Source organism: Talaromyces stipitatus, genomic scaffold (genome assembly GCF_000003125.1).
Source record: "Talaromyces stipitatus ATCC 10500 scf_1105507295515 genomic scaffold, whole genome shotgun sequence".
Classification (NCBI taxonomy): domain Eukaryota; kingdom Fungi; phylum Ascomycota; class Eurotiomycetes; order Eurotiales; family Trichocomaceae; genus Talaromyces; species Talaromyces stipitatus.
The window spans coordinates 663,926-686,865 of NW_002990118.1; the positions used below are offsets into that span (position 1 = coordinate 663,926).

At 46.1% G+C, this 22,940-nt stretch overlaps 5 protein-coding genes across 5 annotated transcripts, besides 1 other annotated feature; 4 read left to right on the forward strand and 1 right to left on the reverse strand.

Moving 5' to 3' along the window:
- Positions 1-281: 281 nt before the first annotated feature.
- Positions 282-2,855, forward strand: TSTA_042650 (uncharacterized protein; the record flags this gene model as incomplete). The annotated part of the gene is made up of 2 exons (XM_002484698.1): positions 282-789; positions 845-2,855. The coding sequence occupies 2 exons, from the start codon at positions 282-284 to the stop codon at positions 2,161-2,163; spliced, it is 1,827 nt and encodes a 608-aa protein (XP_002484743.1). The 3' UTR covers positions 2,164-2,855.
- Positions 2,231-2,287: a microsatellite.
- A 1,131-nt stretch (positions 2,856-3,986) lies between the features above and the next one.
- Positions 3,987-6,332, forward strand: TSTA_042660 (vitamin B6 transporter, putative; the record flags this gene model as incomplete). The annotated part of the gene is made up of 7 exons (XM_002484699.1): positions 3,987-4,358; positions 4,440-4,687; positions 4,763-5,086; positions 5,177-5,562; positions 5,719-5,839; positions 6,146-6,206; positions 6,237-6,332. 7 exons carry the CDS (start codon positions 3,987-3,989, stop codon positions 6,330-6,332), a joined length of 1,608 nt encoding a protein of 535 aa, XP_002484744.1.
- Positions 6,333-6,583: 251 nt separating this feature from the next.
- TSTA_042670 (MFS transporter, putative) lies at positions 6,584-8,183 on the forward strand (the record flags this gene model as incomplete). Its single annotated transcript, XM_002484700.1, has 2 exons — positions 6,584-6,699; positions 6,764-8,183. The coding sequence occupies 2 exons, from the start codon at positions 6,584-6,586 to the stop codon at positions 8,181-8,183; spliced, it is 1,536 nt and encodes a 511-aa protein (XP_002484745.1).
- A 7,589-nt stretch (positions 8,184-15,772) lies between these two features.
- Positions 15,773-18,249, forward strand: TSTA_042680 (glucan endo-1,3-alpha-glucosidase agn1 precursor, putative). The gene is made up of 3 exons (XM_002484701.1): positions 15,773-15,935; positions 15,987-16,545; positions 16,604-18,249. Exons 1-3 carry the CDS (start codon positions 15,861-15,863, stop codon positions 17,272-17,274), a joined length of 1,305 nt encoding a protein of 434 aa, XP_002484746.1. The 5' UTR covers positions 15,773-15,860; the 3' UTR covers positions 17,275-18,249.
- On the reverse strand, positions 16,641-21,194 carry TSTA_042690 (uncharacterized protein). The gene is made up of 4 exons (XM_002484702.1): positions 18,960-21,194; positions 18,558-18,911; positions 18,309-18,500; positions 16,641-18,257 (listed from the first exon to the last, which is right to left on the reverse strand). Exons 1-4 carry the CDS (start codon positions 20,965-20,967, stop codon positions 17,800-17,802), a joined length of 3,012 nt encoding a protein of 1,003 aa, XP_002484747.1. The 5' UTR covers positions 20,968-21,194; the 3' UTR covers positions 16,641-17,799.
- Between the last annotated feature and the right edge of the window lie 1,746 nt (positions 21,195-22,940).

Sequence of the window (22,940 nt, forward strand, 5' to 3'; positions counted from 1 at the left end):
ACGAAACGACGCCCGGTCTTCTCTCCCGACTAGACCGTCGGACTCATCAAGTTGAATTCGGACGATTCTTGGAATAAGACTTCAGTTGACACTCTTCGCAATATTACCTCTCGAAATCGGTTTACAATCCGTGCTGTTCCTTATCGCATATTGCATGAACGTCCTGCGATCGGATGGATGTCTAAATACCACTAATTCAAACGGCTGGTCGTCAGTCTGATGGCGTCTCGGCTCGACATACGAGCCCTACCCTGCTAATCCGATATTAAAAAAAAAGGAAGATGGACAATCCCGTCACGTTCACACCAAATGCTTTAACGCCGGAATCCATTCGTCGTACTACTCCGCCCATGTCTGCCCCCGATCCAGCTCCGGCCGGTTTCAACTTTATAACGGTCGATCCCTCGTCACGAACAGAAAGTTCCTCCAGCCGAACGCTCATCCGTGCAAATGCCGGTCGATATATATGGAAGCGCCGCAAAGCCGGCAGCAAGGAAAGTGGCAGAACGAAACCATACGAAAGGCCAAACCCCCAGAGCCCACCTTTATCAAGCTCACCCGAAAGTAAAGAGGTCGTTGTAAAATCAGAATTCGACACTCAACAGAGCCCATCGATAACAGACGAGGGAACTTCACTGGCCGACACCGAACTCGTTCCATATAAGCGCGAATCATCATGTGATACCATCGATTTGAAGGCTCCACTTAGTCATGGCTTGAAGACGCCTATGTTGACTGTCTTTGGGACAGAGATACCAGAGGATATTGTTCGACGGACAATGAAATACTGTTAGTTCTGTTTACCATAATCACCTATTCTTATATTGTATGCTAACGTCTCCAGCCGCCTCCGTTGTGATGACCAAAATGTTGCCTCAGGACCCGAGCGCCGAAGCGCCGAAAGTATCTGACATATGGCTTTCGAGTGCGCTGCGCAGCCCCGCGTTGTTGTCGGCATTTTTATATGGTACACTGAGTCATGAATTCGTCCTCGAGCGTATGCAAAGTGGAACGCCGTCGAGACAAAGACGACAGAAAATGCTACAGATTATGGTTGCAGAGAATGAATCCATACGAAGGATTAACCAGGCTTTACAAGACCCTGCGGCCCAAAAGACAGATGAACTGCTTATGGCCGTGTTTTTCATGGGTTATAGCCGTTACGACGAAGCGGTCTTCTCACCCGGTCGTGACCACCACAAATCTCCTCTAAACGATATACAGTGGGCAAACATATACTCATATCTTGATTACGACGAGGTACACGTCATGGGTCTGATTCGATTACTTGAAATTCGTGGTGGCATTGATGCTATTAAGATGGCCGGTTTAGCCGAAATGATGTCTCTAGCGACGATCATGTTTTCGTCCAAGTTCTTACGCAAACCACTTTTCCCTTACACGCCAATCATCAAGACCGCTGGGCGGCACCAGCAACCCGACTGGCCTCAGCCTATTCAGTTCCTTTTGGAAATGTACAAGGGAGGTGAATTTCCCAAGATGGTTGAACTTGGTCTTCCCAGCGAACTTGTTACGCTATTTAAGGATATGTACAGCTATAACGCTGTCATTGAGTTATACACTCAAGGCATTTTCGCTGGATCCTTTGTCGGCTCCGATGCACCTATTATGGCTGATCGCCGTAACTCGATCCAACACCGAGCTTTGTCTTTGCCGTCCGCAGACGAGTTGGGCATGAGCGAAGTTTGTCCAACCTATGAACCGCTCAGACTCGCTACGCTTGTATATTGTCTGCTCACCATATTTCCGCTGGTTCCCGCTATGGCGCCTTTCCCTCAGTTGACGGCACAGTTACGACAAGCTCTATTCAGCCAGTCCCTGCCGAAGGCCTGGAAGACCGTTCCAGAGCTATTTGTCTGGACTTTGGTTGTTGGCGGTATAGCCTCAAATAAACCCGAGACCGTTACCTGGTTCGCTGCGATGTTGAGCCAGGTCGCCGTTGCCACGAATCTTTCAACTTGGGCCGATGTCAAGAAAATACTCAAGTCGGTTTTATGGGTATCGCCCATCTGTGACGACAAGGGAGAAGAATTATGGAGAAAAGCCGACAATCTTCGCACTCAAGTTCAACGCCATCAAGAACAACAACAACATCGACGTAATGGCGTGCCTATGCGCTTAAGGGCGGAACCTGCCAGTTAGTTTCTTCTTCGATAAATCTTTTCTTTGGAAACCATTTTCTCTTACGATTTGGTTTGCTTCATTTTTCTATATATATATATACACATATACACAGTGTATATACACACACACACAATATATATATTTGGAGTCCGGGCACAAAATACCCCAAATGTGATGAATGAAATGACATGTAATTAATTTCATTTGTTTCAAGCTTATTGTTGTTGGTTTCTTTTTTCAGAGGCTTTCTTTCTATTCCATTCTGTTTATCTATCCTACCCTTGTTGCAAGGTTGTGCTTATTACTTTGCCACACTTTTACAAACTTTGGTATTCAGTCATGACGAATATACTCGGTTTGATGAGTTCATCTACGATAGTTGTTGGTACTAAGACTATTAGTTGAGGATATGTTAGGCCTAGGTATGCTCTAATTGTCCATTAAGACGCATATGTTTCCAAGGTTTCAATTCAATACTGAGGAAGGTATAAGGGTTTAGGTGGCACAATACATTCATTAAGTTACATATGTAGGATGTAAGCGTGGTATGGCCTCCTGTCGTGAGACCTACACAAGTAGACAGTAAATATACCTGCCTATAGAGGAAGGTGATTAGTATGGTTAATCATGTTGTCTTGATACAGCGTATCGTGAGACCTACCTAGGTTTCTATCTAGAGATCGTTGGTCGAATTCGGGTCTGCATATGCCGCCATACAAATAGATAGCCACTATTTGCCCAGATACCCGATGGATATGGGCGTAACCACGATTCTGACCAGTGACCAAGCTCAATATGTGCTATATGTACTGGGTAAGGTCAGTTTTTACTACGTGTTTCTTGCATGATGTAGGAAAAGTAGAAACACCAAAGTCTGTATGTACAGTATGCATACTTGTGTTATGAGCTGACCTCATGACCATGTTCGGGCGAAGCCCTCACGGATATTGACATATAGAGTTTCGCTAGATTATTGTTCGGCAACCCCGAACATGAAGCTATTCCCAGATTACGAACGGACACCCAATATCCGGCCGGATATTGACAATAGCGCTCTCTGCCGATCCCCGGCAGCCCCGACAATCTCAGCAACCCCGGACATGAGGCTATTCCTAGAGAGAAGCCCGTCGGAAGCTCCCAATTCCCCTTGCCTATATAAGATTGTATGCGCGTGAAAAACTTGTTGTTTTCTTTCTCTTTCCTTTCCTCATGTTACGTTTTATATTCAAAATATGCCCTTATAGTGAGCATTAGACGGGACTAGCCCGTAACACTTGCTGTGTACTACACTGGTTCGAATCTGCAAAAATATGGACATATCGTGATTGATCCACAGAGGAATTCCAAGGCTTTTTGTGCAACGTACGATGACTATCGACTAGATTACTAGAGATTGATACGCTGATTCAAAGTCAACGTATCCACCTGCAATGCATGATTTGTAGATCATTGATGGATTTCAGTACCAGATGTGTTATTTCTCATGTTATTTCTATTTTTTAAGCGTTGAATATACCTACTATACTGTAAAAATCGTCATCTCAGGGTGAAAGCTGGACTGATTGTGTAAATTTTACAATTTCCTAATTAGGAAATTGCTTGGAATTGAGCCAATTGATTGCCAGTGTTGTCTGAGATGTGCATTTTTTTCTGTATTACACACCAATAGATTTAAATTTTTGTCCAGGAATTTTCCGCTCAAGAAAATGTAGTTTTAGATCCGCTTTTATTCTATGTAGACCGCTATACGAACCTACTGTCTCTTAGCAATAAACTTTCAACAGATTTATATTGTAGTAGCATAGATCATCGATTCAGGATCTCTCCACACCGTCCCTAATATGCGCCATGTCAGAAAAACTACCGATACCGAAGGCCTTTCCTCACCGTCATCGACGTTAGGGCTTCTAAGCCGCGTCTCTACGGCCCAAACCCACCACCCGTCTCATTGGCCAACATTGCAAAAATGGTGCATTGCAATAATATACTGCTTCCTACAGGTCGCCATAATGCTTCTTACAACGACATACATTAGCGCTCAAACACCGCTGCGCATGAAGTTCGGCGGTTCTACGCAGGTAATTGCTTTAGGACAGTCTATGTTCATTGTCGGGAATGCCGCTGGACCTGTGTTTCTAGGTCCGCTGAGCGACATTGGGGGTCGGAAATGGGTTTATGTTGGGAGTATTGCGATTTATGGGTTGTGTCAGATTGTATGTTTCGTAAAAAGACTGTTTTTCCTCGAGATGATTAATTGACCTGCGTTTGAATGGTCCTGATGAGATGCGTAATAGGGGTGCGCCCTAGCAGTCAATCTACCCATGATGATTATATTCATGCTGCTATCTGGAGTTGCTTGTAGCACAGCACTCTCGAACGTCGCCGGTACAATTGCTGATCTCTTTGGTAAAGCGGATAATACCAGTCAGCCGTTGGCGTTGTATATTATGTCTTCGACTACGGGGTCGAGTTTGGGGGGAGTTGTTGGTGAATGGATTGTCAGCAACCCTAATATGGGGTTGAATTGGATCTTCTGGATTAAGTATGATCTTGTTGTCCTCTCATTGAAAGACCAACCAACATGACGATGAGGTTTGAAGCTTACATCTCCTAACAGTGTGATTCTTGCCGGATTTTTCGTCCTGGTAATGACTTTTTTGCCAGAGACGCTACCCCGAATAGTCATTTCACGAGCGATGAAACGCTCCCAGACACAGACACAGATAACACATTCTGAGAATGACGAACGGCAGAAAGAGATAGCAGAGACGAGAATCGCTATACTGAAGGAAATGCGGTTTGTTACTACCATGTGTTTTCGAATCTTATTGACGGAACCCATCGTCACATGCTTAGGGATTTTCAACGGCTACATATACGGACTACTTTATCTTTATCTATACGGTGTCTTTGATGTTTTTGTTGCCAATAATCACCTCTCGTATGTGACCCATTTTCCTATCAACTTCTCAATATCGAGGGGAAATCGAGACGTAAAAGGCAGGAAAGCATACTAATACAGACCTCCAAGTGTCATCGCCGCAAATTTGACGTATCTCAATTTTGTAGCAGGAGCAGTTATCATGTTTCTTATTTTCGTCCCCATCCAAACAGCACTCTACAAGCGGGATCGATTGAAGAACAATGGCATTGCACGACCCGAGGCCCGCTTCTTACTATCCCTCATTACTGTGTGGGGATTTCCTATCTCCTTGCTCTGGTTTGCGTTTACTTCCAGTGGGAGTGTATCTTACTGGTCTCCTGTAATCGCAGGCACCGTTCTGGGTGTTACAGATCCGTTGTTGTGGTTGAATATCTTGAATTACATCACAGACAGTTATCCGAATGTGGCTGGCAGTGCAATTGCCGCGTTTCTCATCCCGAGTCAATTATTGGCAGCGGCATGTGTGCATATAGGTACGTGGGTTACTTTCTTCTAGCATCTAGGACTATATCTATCCTCACCACAGCTTTTCGGATATGGCCAGAAACTTAATATTCTACCCCCATGGGACATATCACGATCCGCTAGTGTTCCAAAGTCTCCCTTTTCAACAAGCTGAAACTGTATAGGAATTCTAATGTTCAACAATCTCAGCACTACTTGGGCTTTTGCAATATTGGGCTTCGTATCGCTAGGAGTTGTGGCTTCGGTATACGTCCTGTATTTCTGGGGACCGGCACTCAGGAGAAGGTCGAGAATAGCATTGAACCCCAGCTCTTCTTGACCAGAGCGGATAAAAATTTCATGCTTTTGTATTTTTCTCCCATGGAGAAGTCCTGAGTCCCTTGGCTTACTCGGCATTGTACAATGTGCGGCGTAGCTGAGAACCACCTGATGCTAATTGGATTAATCCATAACCCGTGTCCCCAATGTGCTTTGATCTCGGTCCAAGCCATCTTTGATTACCTATAACTAATTGGCAGTAAAATAGCCAAGGAAACGCCATGAATTTGATGAAAGCGGGGGACGTCACAGCTACAGTATATACATAAGTAGTTCTCGGGGTCTGGTTGTGGCTCGGATCATCCTCTCAAGGCTGGGGAAACCTTGGGGTAAGGTCTTTTCCCCGCATAAAACACGGTTATAGGCATGTACATTGAGCGAACTGCTATCCGAAAGCAATGAGAGTTTAATCCCGGGATTTTGGCAGCGGCAACGAACTGGTAACCGGCGAGTAAAATAGGAACAGCTGACAGGTCTTGATGTTCGGTAGTTGTGTTCGGTCGGATACTGTATATGTTATACTCACATTGACAAAGGTAGTTAAAACTTATATTATGAATATACCAGCTTTGCACAGCTCTCATACGAGCTGGGATTAGCCGAAGAAGATTATATTCCGTGTGAGATTCCTTGCACAAATCTCGACATTTCGGAAGTCTTGTATCCAATATACGCATCATCAGCTTATCCTACCGTACAGTCATACGAATAATGGAGTCTCATGTATCAAATATCGAGAAAGGAGTAGCTCAGGAAGACAAACCTGAAAGTTTTCATATTGCCAAAGCACATGATGCTGCCGAAAGAGGACATGCAGCAACTGACAGGTAAGGAAAATTACAATTTATTCAAGGCAAGACTGCAATCGGACCGCTGACAGTGCTACAATAGATACGGTCAGCCTCTTGTTGATTTTGATCCTATTGCCGAAAAGCGTCTGTTGCGAAAAATCGATCTGTTCGTCATTCCAACAGTTGCCATCCTTTACCTTTTCTGCTTTATCGATCGTGCCAACATCGGAAACGCAAGATTAGCTGGGTTCGAAAAAGATCTTGGTTTGAAAGGAAACGACTATAATATTGTCTTAACCATCTTCTTCGTTGCGTACATTGTGTTCGAAATTCCATCCAATATTGCGTGCAAATGGATTGGCCCTGGCAGATTTCTTCCGGCATTAACTTTAGGATTTGGTATAACTAGTCTCGGAACTGCATTTGTCAAGAATAAACATTCTGCTTCTGCAGTCAGGTTTTTACTTGGTATGTTTGAAGCAGGTCTGTTTCCTGGGATTGCATACTACATGTCGAGATGGTATCGTCGCAGTGAGCTTGCGTTTCGACTTTCGTGCTACATCGTCATGGCTCCCCTGGCGGGGGCCTTTGGAGGGCTACTAGCATCGGCTATCCTGAAGCTGGAATCAGTCGGTAGTCTGCACACATGGCGGATGATCTTTGCTATTGAAGGAATCATCACATGTGGCCTTGGCATCATTGGATTTTTTACCATGACCGATCGGCCTTCTACAGCCCGTTGGCTTACCGAGGACGAGAAAGATCTTGCTATTGCGCGTGTCAAGTCCGAGCGTGTGGGCACAACTGAAGTCCTTGAACAACTGGATACCAGAAAAGTCCTCCGCGGAATCTTCTCTCCAGTAACCTTGACGACTGGCTTGATCTTTCTGTTAAACAATGTCACCGTGCAAGGCCTATCAGTGTTCGCACCAACCATCATCAGGACAATCTACCCTCATTCCAGTGTCATCTCACAGCAGTTGCACACCGTGCCTCCTTATGTCGTCGGCGCCTTTTTCACTCTTTTTGTTCCATTTATAAGCTGGAAGCTAGACCGCCGCATGATTTGCTGCATTTGTTTGGCTCCCTTAATGATCGTGGGCTATGCCATGTTTCTCAGATCGGAAAATGCGCACGTTCGCTACGGTGCATCTTTCCTTGTTGCCTCAGGGTCTTTTGCATTTGGCGCACTTTGCAATGCTAATGCGTCTGCAAACGTGATATCTGACACTGCCCGATCCGGTGCTATTGGCACTGTTGTTATGATGGGTAATATCGGAGGCTTGATCAGCACATGGAGCTATCTTTCCTTTGATGCGCCTAATTATCATATTGGTAATGGACTGAACCTGGCCTGTGCAAGTGTCACTTTTTTGTTGAGTATTGGCTTGTTGGTGTGGATGAAATGGAATAATGCGAAGCGAGAGCGAGTTGATGTCGATTCTGCATTAGAGGGGAAGTCTATTAAAGAGGTGCAAGTTATGGATTGGAAGAATCCAGCTTGGAGATGGAGGTACTAATGGATTTTTTATGTGTTCGGTCATCGCAGTTCTCGGTTGTATCTCTCTCTATTCAAGTCCAGGCAATGGAAAGATAGGTCTAGGAGAACCTTCACTTATGGCTACAGATAGAACTTTGTCTTTGAATCTTTGAAAGAAAATTTGAAATGAGGTCTTTCTAATAAACAAATAAATCAAATAAAAAATCTAGAGCATATCCATGAGCAGTATCCAATACGAGTGAGCAAGAGAATTAAGCGAGTAATCACTTCCCTATTAAGATTCAACGGACCATCATACCTATTCCACAACCAAGGTGAATCCTTTGACTTCCTGCGAGTCACATTCATGATAAAAGGTGTTTTCTCTTCTCATTATCCGCCAAAAAGTCTGCCCTGTCACTTTAAATGATTCCGAAGTCATTTTGTAGTGTATTCACCAAACGCCTTGATAGAGAGAAATCAGGCTGGATATCAGAATCACTTTCACCAGAATAAAAGATTTTACTAGTATACCCATGCGTCACACAGATAATTGTCAAATAAATGATAATTTGTATAGGAATAGCTAACAAAATTACACATTATCCTCAACAACACGAATTAATCTTTGATCAGACGATCGCAGATAAATGGGGTCAACCATATTCCTCCACACATTTACTCAAGGGCCACCTCGCCGCTTGCTGAGAGCCCAAGGGGGGGAGAGGACATTGCTCCTAACGGGGCTTTTTGTAGCTCTTTGAGAGCCTTTCTTTGAGCCTTCTTTTCCTCCTGCGTAGCACGCTTTTTAATAGCTCGATTTGCATCCTTCACAGAGAGAATTCCTCCAACTTGAACTTGACGTTTAAATTTTTGTCGACCTCCAGCCACCCCCAACGGCAGACTTGTCACTTCCATCAGGTCCAGAAAGGGCAAAGCATGGGAACCCGATGAACTTGAAGGAAGATGGCTCATCATGGTCTGTGATAGCGAAGAGATTCAGAGAACGTTTTCCGGGAAGGTCTCAAGGCTCTATTCAGGTGTATTGGAGCATGAAGTTGAAATATTTGCATTGATTGTAACAATTACACGTTTCAAGGTCACCGTTATCGCCGATTTGAGCGTAGCTTTATTACCATTCCGTACATCGGATATATCTAGAAATTTATCAAAGCTCCATTGGCCAGGGGATTGGGATAAAATGTATGAAAGGCACTTCATCTTGAATCAGAAATGCGATGCGGTTCGACGTGTTCACCAGAAAGTCGGCGTTCCATTGGAGATCCGGTGAAAGCGTATTTCGCATAGACGAGGTCAGTCAATGGAATGCTAGCAACCAGGGTTTGTCGCATAGCTTAGATAATGCTCATGGAAGGAAAATACAACGCGATCGTGAGGAAGAACCAGCTTACATTATAGATGACTTGAAATCTGGAAAGTTCATTTTTCTTCTCCAAGAGGTTCTCATTACCAAGCATGGGGTTGTATGCCATATAAACGAACTGGGAAGCCGGTAATAAGCTCCAACAGAATCTTCCTCATGTTGATAAAGCGTGGAACTGGCCACTTTGATAAGAACATATAATTGCTAAATTACTAATCATGCTGTGATGGGCATCGATATGCACGAACATCTTTGCTGTAAATGAATCTGGTAGTAATTAGTACCAACAGCGAAACGGTAGGGCAATAGTCTGTAATTATTGATTCTAAATGCCGTGACTCGTGAGCAAGGCGGGCAATCCTGGAATATCGATTAAATAACATCACTTCCTCAAGATGCACTGCTCGTATTGCTAAGCGCCTCTCATCGCAGTACATGGTCGACCCGCCAATAGCACTTGAGACCATCGATCAAAAGGATTGTATCAGCCAGAGTTCATTCAAACTATAGCCAATGGAATGATGGACTTTTCTACTGCTTGGCGAGGCATGCTCAGCCTGATATCGACAGGTCTACCCAGCCTTGTTCTACTATACATATAGCGATTGTTGCCCACTTTCTACCTAGCCTCGAAAATCCCATCAGATTACTCGTCTTTCAATTCCAGACACAAAAGCTCCTCATGCAGTCTTTCACTTCGATGGGTAGCGCCCGACGATATCCCCTACGAACCGCAAGACACGTCAATATTTATGTATCATGGCAGGGATCATGATCATCGACCTGAAGATTTCGATGGGCCTGATACGGTGGGTGTGAGCACAACAAAAAAAGGGCAACTTGCTACCACAGATATCTGGTAAAAAGAGTGAAGATTCCCGTCAACCTCATGTTGACCTGATTTGCCGTCGATTTACTCTGAAGTGGGAACCGATCGTGAATATAACACACCGATATTTCGCTTGTCGCTGTGTCATCCGGCGAATTTCACCATCTCGATTCGAACCGGAGATTGATATTTTGTGTTTTGCAATATGCCCACGACACAATAGTATGGGAGTAAACTTCAAAGACTACCAAGATTACGAAAACCATCGGGACGATCTATATTTCCACAAGTTCGGGGGATACGATGCTGTCCGTGCTTTTATTTATTCCTGCTTGATGCGGGTTTATAACAACCTTGGAAGTTAACGGTTTCTTGCGCAGGAAGAAATTGAAAATGCCTATGATTATCTTCAAAGTGCTAGCGAAGTATTGGGGGAAAGTTTGTTGGAAGCTCAACAAGACTATATATTTGAGCATGATGATAAGTTGATGAGACTGGGATTCGCTTCTTCAGACAATGTCAAGGCCTACATCGCAGCCGAGAGAAAGAAACGAGGACTGGATAAGGCCGGGGGTATGACTGACAGCCAGTTCAGGGATTGAGAAGGGAGTCCAATGGAAAAGGAGGTCAAAATGATTATAAATGGTAAATGGAGAGGGAAGCGTCATTGGTTACCTCTTGTTGAATGCCCTGCATGCCACCTTTCTTTTTTTTTTTTCCTGCTTTAATTGGGCTTAAAAATCGTTATGCTTTGATATATCATTGTCAGCCTCTTGCCGTAAATTGCCAGTAGGATTGTTCCTCATGTTGATAAGGTGCGGAACTGGCGGGCACGCTGAGTACGTACTGGGTTTTCTACCGCATCGGAATCTTCTCTTTTCCGTTTGCGCGAAGGCGGTGCTGAGATCGCATGTTCCATTGTGTCTTGGTAATCTTGATTAATCAGGGCGAACCGTACGTCGAAGTCGACGTCGTGGTCGTGTATGATCATCCTCCTCATCATCACTTATTTCAATGGCTCACAAATTGTTTACAGTCATCCACGCCGGTTACCTGATTGAGATTACGGGACATGACACATGGGCCTCGCGACGGGTTTGCGACTTTTACTTCCAAATGGCACATGACTGGAAGCCGCCGCCCACAAGCATCAAGGCCATATTTTCGGCCAGCTGCCTCGCCGACTTCCTCATTTTGGAGACCGCAAGCTCTTTACTATAAGACCATCTAGTCGTTTAGCAGAGCAATCAGAAGCCTCTTCCTTCGATCTCAAGATCTTACATCACAACCGAATGAAGGAGCGAACATTTAAAGCGATACAATGTTCTCGGTTTCACCCTGTCTAGTCTAATGCTTCCGCAATGAAACCCCATGAAAGAGTACGTTTAAAGACGCCTCGTGATTGAAGAAGCATAGCAGGGTTAATAGTAGGCTTTCATCAGACATGACGGTCAAGTTGAAGGATTGTCAGCTGTGCTTGTGTACCTTCGATAATCGTGTCTACGAACTCTCCAAATCTCTTCATTTGTACTAATAGATTTGACTTCAAGCAGGAATTTGTGAGAGCAGTATGACAAATCCCTTGCTGACAGTGATTTGTGAAACTAACTTGCACCTTCAGGGTTGTCTTGAATGTGAATATTACTTACAGAGCCTGACCGAGAGGTTCTGATATGAATTAAAGGCGTACATTCTAGTTTCTAGCCTTCGTTTGTTGTGATACGTGTGACGACTCAGTAAATACCTGGTGGATGCATTAGGCTGCCTTTCATTGGGGAAGATGTTGATGTCGGCAGCCCAGTGATATTGAATCTACCTCGATGAATTCATCGGCTTCCAGTAGCTTCGGGTCGGCTTGAATATTGTCCAGGCCATATTATTTCGTCAACTGTCCTTCAATGAACTGTGTCAGAGTCAGCGCCTAGCTAGTCATACGGAGGTAATTGACATTTCTAGGGCTCCTACCACCGAGATCTGTTTCAGCGTTTGCGGTACGATCCGGCATTGCCATCAAGTAATGTGTAGTTGACTCAGTTGACGCTAGTAGGTTATGACTGTTCTAGTTTTTTTGATCGTGCAGGTCCTCACCATTCAGTGAAGGAAATTCTCCATGCGGGCAGTCTCACATGCTCTCAGTGTCTCACGGGGTTCCAGATCGAAGATAGCGCAGTACCTGAACTCGGTAGCAGCACTCTGATACCATGAGAATAAAAACTACGGACTCAGTAAACAACTTCTCCATCCGTTCGATGTGGCATTTCGTCGTTTCAGCGTAGAGCGTCGTCGCACGAGTCGAGCTTAATCATATTTCTGTCGCAAGATCTCACGGGAACAGATAACAGCAGCCGACCAGCCTGTGTAAGACCCTCCCGATTGCAGTGTACCTGTACACAGAGCCTTGCGACGACCCATATTCGACAGTGATAATAGTATAGCTCCGGGGAAGGGGGAGGCGGAGCGACGAGTCCGTGAAGGTGGGAGGGAAGAAGATGGTGAGGACAGCATGGCGGAAAGTCAGGGAATTTAAGCACGAGCGAGAGAGATGGGAGATGAAGCCATTTCTGGCCTTCGTCGAGCGGACACGATTCGGTACGTCTAGAAAAGCATGGTCGAAGTCGGTTCAGGTCCAGGGCCCACCAGCAGCGTCACCGAGCCACTGAGGGAGAAAAAATGGTAAAGGCGCATTACCGCAATTTGCACGGAGTCGAACAGAATGCATCGTAGCCACGCCATCTGTGTTGAATGCTATTTCTTTCTGGCAACTGATAGAGTGGAAGCGATGAGATAGATGGTGAGAGAGTGAGAATGCGAGTGGTGGTTCCGTGTTCCTTAAAAGCGGCCACGATTAGGTGAGGGACCAGCTGGTGAAATCAACACTTAAAACAGCGGTACTTCACACTCAAAAGGGCCACGCTTTCACCAAAACAGACATTTAGGAAATAATTGGAAATTATGAATTATTGGGCTCTATAGATTCTATTTTTTCAAGTTAAATCTTATAATTATGGCGTTGTGGTGTGTTATTAGAGCTGGTTATAAAAAGTTGATTTTTCGAATTTGTTAGCGATTCCCATGTAAATTCGAAATGTCGATTTGGAAAAAATGTTGATATGACCCGTGAGCACCAACCCCGGGAAAGGGTGACATAGTTTCTCATAAAGGTTTATACCACCTTTTTGAGTAGCCTTCTCGTCAAGGTAGTCATGTAGGTATGTCTAAACTGCCACAATAAACACTCTACTATGTACTCGGTTTTCGATCGTCCGGACGGCCCGTTGGTGCCCAGGTGGTCTCCTATTTCAACCTTTTTCCTTTCTAATTGAGATTCCTATTCGTTCCATATTTTAGATTCCTTTCAATTTTTCGCTCTACTCGCTGTTATTGACGGCTCGATGTCTCATCATCACAGTTTTCCTGGCCCGACTTCGATAGCCACAGGTAGAGTTCATGCCGGTGTATATTGAGCCGAGACTTTTAATGCCGTACTTACCGATTACCAACTTCAGGGTACGGTTCTTCAACAATCCATTTGCATGCTGCCGCAACAGCTGCAATGCTTAAGTCATGTTCGGGTTTGGTTTTTAGGGATTTAATCACTACAACAAGAAGAGGCACATACGAGACGAGCCACTCCATGTCGAATGAGCCTGGGAAATCACCCAGGCATTGTTGATACGCTCACCGCGAAGATAACAATTTCATACCATACTAATAATTGAATAGGGACTTCACTACCTTGACACCAATTAGCCTCCTCTAGCCGAAACTCACAACCCGGACAAACTGTCACGCAATGGAGTCAGGTTGCAAATTTTGTGCTATTTTAAATACTGCTAGGACTATGGTGATGGGATCCCCTTCCTCCTCATCGAGGAACCTTAGCAGTCATGACAGGATATACGTTCTCAAGATATCAGACTTCTTTCAGGTCTTAAATATCCATTCTACAGTCATTGTTCAGTCATTGTCACTCGCAGTACACAACGTATCACCAGCCGAGACAGTTCGTCCGTTTGTATCACGAGGACACAGACCCCGTCCTTCGCATTGCATCGGTTGCACCTAAGTAGTACCAGTACCTGCTCCCACAGTTCCCATTGTTCTCAATGTTTCTGGACTGAAGGTCATGAGATCATTTCACACGAACCTTTTTTAGCACTTTGCTTTGGTGAGATCACAGTACCGACTACCTATTTTACATCCAACTGAGTCGATCAACTTCTAGAAATCGGACAATAAGCAACCCTGCTCTTCCGATTGTAGATCGACATGTGTAATACTTAGGTTGGTCTGAGTTTCTTATGCTTATTAAACAGTCGTTTGGGGTATGTATGAGGTTTCGCAAGAGTAACTCTTCTTGAAACTTCGATGAACATTGGTCAAGAATTGTGTCTGGATGGTATCGGCTTGAACTCTTTTTTTTTTGCGGACGACGTTGGTATTCTGGACAGCTTCCGAGTTCTATTTACTTCGTATCAACGTTTTTGGGTTCTGGAAAAAGAGTCCGCCGCCAGTATCCCAGGTTGGCGCATCACCTCTATTCATATCTCAATGGAAATCACTTGTATAATGGCACAGAATTACCGCATGTCGTAATCCTCCCAGTCGAGTTGGGACTCTGTTCCTTATTAAGTCAAACATCAGTAGAAAATGGCAGCGCCCAAAATGTCCTTTTTTTTTTGGCAAGGTACAGTAACATAAACCACACAACACGGTCATTGCAGATTCAAGGAAAGCCAAAGATCAACCCACAGTCATGCCGTGATCTGATAGGACAACATATAGAAGATGACGCCTAATCCCGAGTCTTGTACAAGGTACTAATAGGTGCGATGTGACCTTATGGGAGGGGCATTGCCCCCCACTCAGCAACATGACATGTTCAACTGACCAGGTTCTTTTGAAAGAATAGTGTACCTTGTCAAGTTAGCCTTTACCGAGCCATGTACATAGTTCGAGCTTAACGACGCCCTACAGATTAGCTACTTGCAACCTCACGTCGATAATCGGTAAAGCCGAGCCAATCTGATAATCGACCCGTATAGTTATTAGGGTAGCTTCACGGTGATTCTCCCACACTTCTGGCGGGTTAATTATTCGTTTCAAAATAGATAAGACAGACTAAAAGCATTATTTCTTAGTGATGTAACAGTTCTTAACCGGTTCAATCCGCTGCTGACGAGATTGTACCGCAAGAGTCAAGATTTGTACCTCGTAGTCCAACATGAACCACAGGTTCGGCCAACACTGCATAGTTACGACGTGGTATATATGCAATGACGGATTATGAGTCGTCGAAGCTCGAGTGAGTATAGATTGTACATGTACTCCTGTGAATGTATCAGGGCGGGGTAGCTCTCTCGAGTCATATAAGTAGATGAAACTACCTAGTCCAAGAGGCGACTTGGAAGAAAGTGGTTTTATTTTACATGTTGAGGTTCATAGGTACTTGAGACCTTTTATGATCAATCTATATACTCAACTGTAAGAGAGCAGGGGCCGATATGCTGTCCATTCTAGTTGCCCTTTTAGCCCTAACCCGGCTTTCGGCTGGCAAAGCCGTGTTTGCACATTACATGGTACACCTATTCTCCACGTATACAAAAAGTTACAATCTGACAATGTATCAGGTTGGATCAATGACTTCCAGTGAAGCATCCCAAGACATCAGCAATGCCATCGCCGCAGGCTTTGACGGTTTCGCACTCAATACACACACCATCAGCAGTAGCGATACATGGAACACAGATGCAATCAACTACCTCCTCAACGCTGCACAGGGGACAAACTTCAAAATGTTTTTATCTTTTGACATGTCCTGGAACCTAGATGTAGCTAGTCTGGGCTCTTTCCTGCTGCAATTTAGTAGTCACTCTCAATATTATACCACAGATGACGGGAGGCCGTGGGTGAGTACATATGACGGCGGCTCGATTGATAGTGCGACATGGGATAGTTCATTTATTCAGCCTCTTGTCACTGGTGGTGTGACACCGTACTTTGTGCCTGATTTCGATGATTGGTCTGGCTTTCCGCAGGGGTTTTTCGATTCGTTTCCTGTTGTGGATGGGGCGTTTAGTTGGGAGAGTGCGTGGCCTAGTGCGGGCAGCACGGCGGCGAATGTTAGTGATTCTGTGGATGAGAGCTTGATTCAGCAGGCTCATGCTGCTGGGAAGGTTTATATGATGCGTAGGCCCCCTTCCATCTTTTGTCGTGTTAGGCGGTTGAGCTAATACAAAGAGAAAAGCACTATCAACATTCCAATTCAAATACCTCGGCTCAGGACAAGACTGGTACCGCATCGGCGAAACAAACTTACCAGAACGCATGGCCCAGATACTAGCCCTACAACCCGACTTCGTCGAAGTAATCACCTGGAACGATGCAGGCGAATCGCATTACGTCGGCAGCTTCTGGCCCGAGCAAATCGCAGGCACGAATGAAGATGATTATGCAAATGGGTTCGATCATACCGGTTGGCAGAAAGTCATCAAGCCTTTTATTACGGCGTTTAAGAATGGTGCGACGGAGGTTTCGTCCATGGTGAGTGAGAGCGGGAATCCGGAGGGAGCGATTTGGTATCGCACCTTACTCACGAGCGCGAGTTGCTCGAGCACAATTACGAATTATCAGCAGGCTCGGGATGCGATTAATTTTGCCGTGATTTTACCGTCGTCTTCTTCTCCGTATACGATCGAGGTGTATAGTAACAATCAACTCATCGGTACATTTTCTGGGGTTGAGGGACTCAATTATGAGTCTGTGCCTGGTCTGCAGGCTGGTGGCGGTCAATATATTCAAGTCTTGGATAGTACGGGGGATATTGTTGCGTCGGCGAATGGGACGAAGAATGTTTTGAGTGAGGGTTCGGATTCGTCGATGTGTAATTGGAATTATGAGGTTGTTGGGTTGCCCTAATCAGACTTCAACATTCATGAATGGAGGATCCACTTCTAGATTACAGAAATCCTGCTCATGCTTGCTTTGGAGCGGCAGTCTAGCAATGGTTGGTGACTGTTGACGAATATTAATAGATACGAATTATGAGTTACAATGAATAAGCAATAATGTTAAATCATTTATTTATGCATAAAGCTAGCACAAACATAGTCAATATCATAGACATAAACGAAACTCGAAGGTTCTAGGGATTGTACAGGTTCGAAGGTGACAAGTTTTTCGATCATATAAGACCGCAGAAAAAGGAAGCTTCTAAACTGAAGTTGTAATGAGTGTTACTTATGAATGCTGGAACACAGCTTTCCAAGAACAGCGTACAAAACAACCATACCTGCCATGTTTAGAAGTGAGAATAGATATTAGACAATAGCGTAACCAATCGCTACTCTAAGCGTAAAAAGATGTTTAAAAAAGAAACGAAGGCAGAGTAACGTTGTATGTAACATTTTGTAGAAGAGAAAATGAAGTCATGACGACTCCAGTTTAAATCAAGGCCAAGATAGCGATGGCACCAGCTAATACGCCGGCCTTACCAACCTTGACAGCTGAGGCGGCACCGGTGTAGAGAGGGCTGCTGGGTTTAGTGGTTGTTGCACCAGGCTTAGAGAAGGGAGAAGGAGTGAAGGTTGGAGCAGCTGATGCTGGTGCTGTAGGACCAGCCGGTGCGGAACTGGTTGATGCTCCAACGGGGTAAGGAGGAACAACAGTGCTCACAGCTTCGGGTGAGATGGAAGTTGGGACTGGAACGACAACAGTGGATTCACCGCCAGGAACTGGAACCACGGAAGTGGTTCCACCAACGGGAACAACCGGGACGATTGTAGTACCAGGAACAACCACCGGAGGGGTTGAGGTGCTCACTGCAGTAACAGTGATAGTGCTTGTTCCGGTCACGGGGATGGTGAAGGTAGACGATCCGCTTGTTGTGGCTGCGTAGGTGACTATCATACAGTTAGAAAGAGATAATGTGGCTCAGGATAACTCTAGCATACCAGGGCAAGTAGTCGTGGTGTAAGTGTAGGTAACGAGAACAGGGGTAGGAGTTGCCGTTGTCGGAGTGACCGAGGTGTGTGGCTGGCAAACATCCTTAGTGCAGGTAACAGTCTGTGTCACGACAATGGAGCTGGTCTCAGTAACTGGCTGGGTGATTGTGCTAGAGCCAGAGGTGAAAGTTGTGGTGTGAACTGTGTCCGTAATCAGCAACGAGCACTATTTAGAAGGCGCAAAAAAAAAAAAATTACCTGGGCAAGTAGTGGTAGTATAAGTTAAGGTCTTGGTAACCACAGATTCAGGAACTGATGTCACACCAGTTGCACCTGCAGAAGATGGTACTGGGATGGGGCTAACAGTAATGGTAGAAGCAGGAACTGTTGGTCCAGCAGGTACGGTAGTTTCACCAGGAACGCTGGTTCCAGGGACAACAGTCGTGGGGGCTACAGAGGTAGGGATAATAGTGGTTGGAACACCAGTTGTGGCTGTGTGCGGCTGGCAAACCTCTTTGGTGCAAGTGACGGTTTGAGTAACGGTAATGCTGCTTGTTCCGGTGGTCACAGAAGTAATGGTGCTTGATCCAGATGTGAAAGTAGTGGTTCCAACTGTACTGCAATTAGCATGTGCTTGTTCAATAGCGGGATCATACATACCTGGGCAGGTGGTTGTGAGGAAGGTAATAGTCTTCGTGGTAACAGACTCGGATGCTGGTCCAGAAGGCGCCACAGTCGTAGGTCCAACCGAGGTTGGAACTGTTACAGATCCGGGGACAGAAACAGTAGTAGATCCAGAGCCAGGAGCGGGCGAGGTCTGAGTGCCAGCGGGTACGGAAACAGTAGTAGATCCAGAACCAGAAGCGGGCGAGGTCTCAGTGCCAGCGGGGACTGTACCGGTGCCAGGAGCGGACGAGGTCTGAGTGCCAGCGGGTACGGAAACAGTAGTAGATCCAGAACCAGAAGCGGGCGAGGTCTCAGTGCCAGCGGGGACTGTACCGGTGCCAGGAGCGGACGAAGGAGCAACGGAAGTAGGGCCGACTGAGGTGGGAGTAGTACCAGGAACAGTAACTGGGCTGGTCTCACCAGGGATGGTGGAAGTAGCAGTGTGTGGATGGCAAACGTCCTTCGTGCAAGTGACAGTCTGGGTGACAGTGATGCTGCTAGTGCCAGTTGTGACCGAAGTGATAGTGCTGGAGCCAGAGGTGATCGTGGCAGTTCCAACAGGGCAAGTCGTGGTCACAAAGGTGATAGTCTTGGTTGTCACAGTTTCGGATGCTGGGCCGGAAGGAGCAACAGTGGTAGGTCCGACTGAGCTAGGGCTTGGTCCGGTTGGGGTCACAGAGCCAGTTACAACAGGGACAGTGGTAGGACCAACGCTGGTAGGACCAACGCTGGTAGGAGTGGGTGTGTGCGGTTGGCAGACCTCTTTGGTGCAGGTCACTGTGGCTGTCACGACAATAGTGCTAGTACCAGTTGTCACAGAAGTAATGGTGCTACTTCCAGAAGTGAAAGTGGTGCTTCCAACTGGGCAGGTAGTTGTCGTATAAGTGATAGTCTTGGTAGTGATACCTTCCGAGGCAGTTGTTGCAGGTGCAGAGCTAATACCAGGAACAGATGAAGATCCACCAGGAACCACTGTCACAGAGCCGGAAGTGCATGGGGTGGTGCTGGGACGCTGAGGGACGCTGCTGGAACCGCTGGAGCCGCCAGGAACGGTGGTAGGAGAAACACCGGTAGCAGTGGAGGAGACACCGGGAAATCCAGAAGTGCTAGAACCACCGGGGAATCCAGGAGTACTTGAGACACCAGGAACTGCAGGAGTGCTAGAACCACCGGGGAATCCAGGAGTGCTTGAGACGTCAGGAACTCCGGGGGTGCTAGAAACACCAGGAATTGCAGGAGTGCTAGAACTAAAGCCCCCAGTAACGACGGTCGTTCCAGTGACAGAAGTGATTGCAACACTAGGAAGAGTTACGCTGGGGGTTGCGGTAGGAGTGTGAGGATGGCAGATATCCTTGGTGCAAGTCACAGTGTCTGTAACGACAATTGTGCTAGTTCCAGTGGTGACTGCAGTGACGGTGGCAGAGCCAGATGTGAATGTAGTCGTGCCGACTGGGCATGTGGTCGTGGTGTATGTACGAGTGACAGTAGAGAAGGTCTCAGTCCAGACAGTCACCGGAGTAGGAGTGTGTGGGTGGCAGACGTCCTTTGTGCATGTAACGGTGTCTGTGACAACAATAGTAGTCGTTCCAGTGGTGACTGCAGTAATGGTGCTAGCGCCGGATGTGAACGTAGTCGTGCCAACTGGGCAGGTTGTGGTGGTATAAGTCGAGGTCTTGGTAGTAACTGGATTGCTTGGAACACCAGGAGCAGAAGAAGCTACTGTTGTTGGACCAGCAGGCTGAGAGACGGATGAAGGAGACCAAGGAAGCGAAGTCACAGGAACCACAGTGTTGCTCTCGCTGGGACCTGATGACTGAGGAGGACCCCAGGGTTGAGAGGATGGTTGCCAACCACCAGTTCCAGGCCATTGAGAGTGAGGTTGAGGAGTCGAAGTAGGCTTGTCATCATCACATGGTGTGGTTTCTGGTTTCCAGTGGCGTTTGTCGACAGCACCGGCAAAGGCAGTGCCCGCGAGGAGCACCAGAAGAGAAGATGCCTTCATTATGATTAAGGGTTTCGAGTTGTGTGCTCTTTCAACTCTTGGTGCGATGAAGGTTCTTCAGAAGGGATTATAACGATTGGCAAACCTTGGGAAAGCGAGTGACCGACAAGGTATCAAGAGCCGCGTAGTTCGAGGGGAAAGTAACGAAAGTCTTCCTCGAAACGCCTACTCAAGAGGTTGAAGATTCCAACCAGGAGATGAGAAACAAGAACAAGATATATGAGCCTGATGAAAACAGAAATGAGAGACAGCGGCACATAAATAAAAGAGTGAATGAATGGATGAGAAGAAAGAGAGTGGGGAGGTAGTAGGCGCATAAACGTAATATAAGGACAGGATCAGGGATGGACGAGAGGATTGCATTGCATCTTGCATTTTGGGCTGCGTGGGGATGTCTTTGGTCATAGCTTTGGTCTTGACTATTGCGAGTCTAGTCATGATTCGAAAAAACAGCGGCTCACCGGCACCGTCTAACGTGTGATTAGTGGCGTGTTTTTAGTACGGAGTTGAACGTACTCCATATGTATCCACATGAAGTTGAGATGGATTCTGATGAGCGAGCAGTTGACTGGATGATCAACGAGAGCAGGCGCTAGTGCCAACATATTTGTTTAATTTTTAGCCGGGTCATGTTGTACGTGATACAACGAATCATCAAATAAGAGCAGGTTTGCTATTCTGTTGCCGACATGGGATGGGAGATGTTTCTGTCGATGAATTCTATGAGTTCTATGAATAGCAGTGCCGCGCATAAAATAGACCACTCAGAGGGCGGTTCCCAGGGGCTTCCAGTAGCGTCTGCCCCGTGGGGCCACGCTTGCCTTTTTGGGAACCGACTGTCACTGCTTCCTTTTTGGGCGAGGAGTAATTAACCGCCTTCCCTCTTGCTCTACTACGATAAGTCTCAATTTATTTTGTTTCGTCCCTGTGGCCCACAGTCACGCTCTCTGCACAGGAATTGGTCCATCTCGAAACAAGTTCTCGGTGCCTTGGGCCACCATCCAGATCACCCCGCTGTCCCTCACGACAACGTGGTTACCATTTGATGGCCAGGTCTCAAAGCCAGCTGCACAGACGAGTCTGCAATCAACTCGGGCGTCATTTAATAGGAATGGCACTGGATGCATGTCTGAGATGACCGGCACGGCTACGTAGGTGTGTTGGGTGACAGCAACAACGTCATTGATGACTTCTAGGAGTCATATCGAGAATATGCCAGATTAGACTGATGAACATGTCTGGAAGAAATACCACGTCACCATCCATACAGTCCTTCATAAATCTAACGAATATCCATCGTCGACTCGCGGTAACACCTGACGAATCGTGCTGACCGAATACTACACAGCAAATACTGCATCTAGTCTAGTTGCAATATACCCATCCATACGTACTGACATGATGCCTGTCCAGGATCATGGCTGTGCACCAACCGAATCAAGCCACCAGGTCAAAATACGGCCACCATCAAAGTCGCTTGTGTTTCAGGAACCGGATGCTGCGATGTGGCCTTGGGAACGGTGAGCTTGGCCTTGAAACATTATCGCCACAGAATGGGAAATCATAAACACAAGGCTTGGAGCAGACTGGATGAAACTTGACGCCCAGTGAGCGCCAAATGCTGCAGAATACTTCGTACTGATCTCTGCTTTGCTATTTTTGACTGCAGGCAGAGTCAGCGGCTACCAGTGGAAGCCTGAAACAAGGGGTTGAAACAGAGTTGGCCAATTGTCGATCAGCAAGTAAATTAACTGTCTGATTGGTGGTTTGGCTTACTCCGGCGGGCCGAGATTACCTTATTTTCAGCCACGTTGCGTATTGTAATGTCCAATCACATTGTGGCAAGACTATTGACAATAACAACTTGTCCAGAATCAAAGAAATAGTTCTGTTCTGCCCGTACTATAAAGAGCTATTAAAAATAGTTCGGTCTATCGATTCCTTTGATAACTTGAAAGCTAGTTGCTAGTAGT

Coding starts and splice junctions, on each gene's coding strand:
- TSTA_042680 (XM_002484701.1), top strand. CDS start 15,861: ATGCTGTCCATTCTAGTTGCCCTTTTAGCCCTAACCCGGCTTTCGGCT. Junction 15,936..15,986: donor CCGTGTTTGCACATTACATG/GTACACCTATTC, acceptor ACAATGTATCAG/GTTGGATCAATGACTTCCAG. Junction 16,546..16,603: donor TGGGAAGGTTTATATGATGC/GTAGGCCCCCTT, acceptor CAAAGAGAAAAG/CACTATCAACATTCCAATTC.
- TSTA_042690 (XM_002484702.1), bottom strand. CDS start 20,967: ATGAAGGCATCTTCTCTTCTGGTGCTCCTCGCGGGCACTGCCTTTGCC. Junction 18,912..18,959: donor CCTCACAACCACCTGCCCAG/GTATGTATGATC, acceptor ATTGCAGTACAG/TTGGAACCACTACTTTCACA. Junction 18,501..18,557: donor TACTACCACTACTTGCCCAG/GTAATTTTTTTT, acceptor TTACGGACACAG/TTCACACCACAACTTTCACC.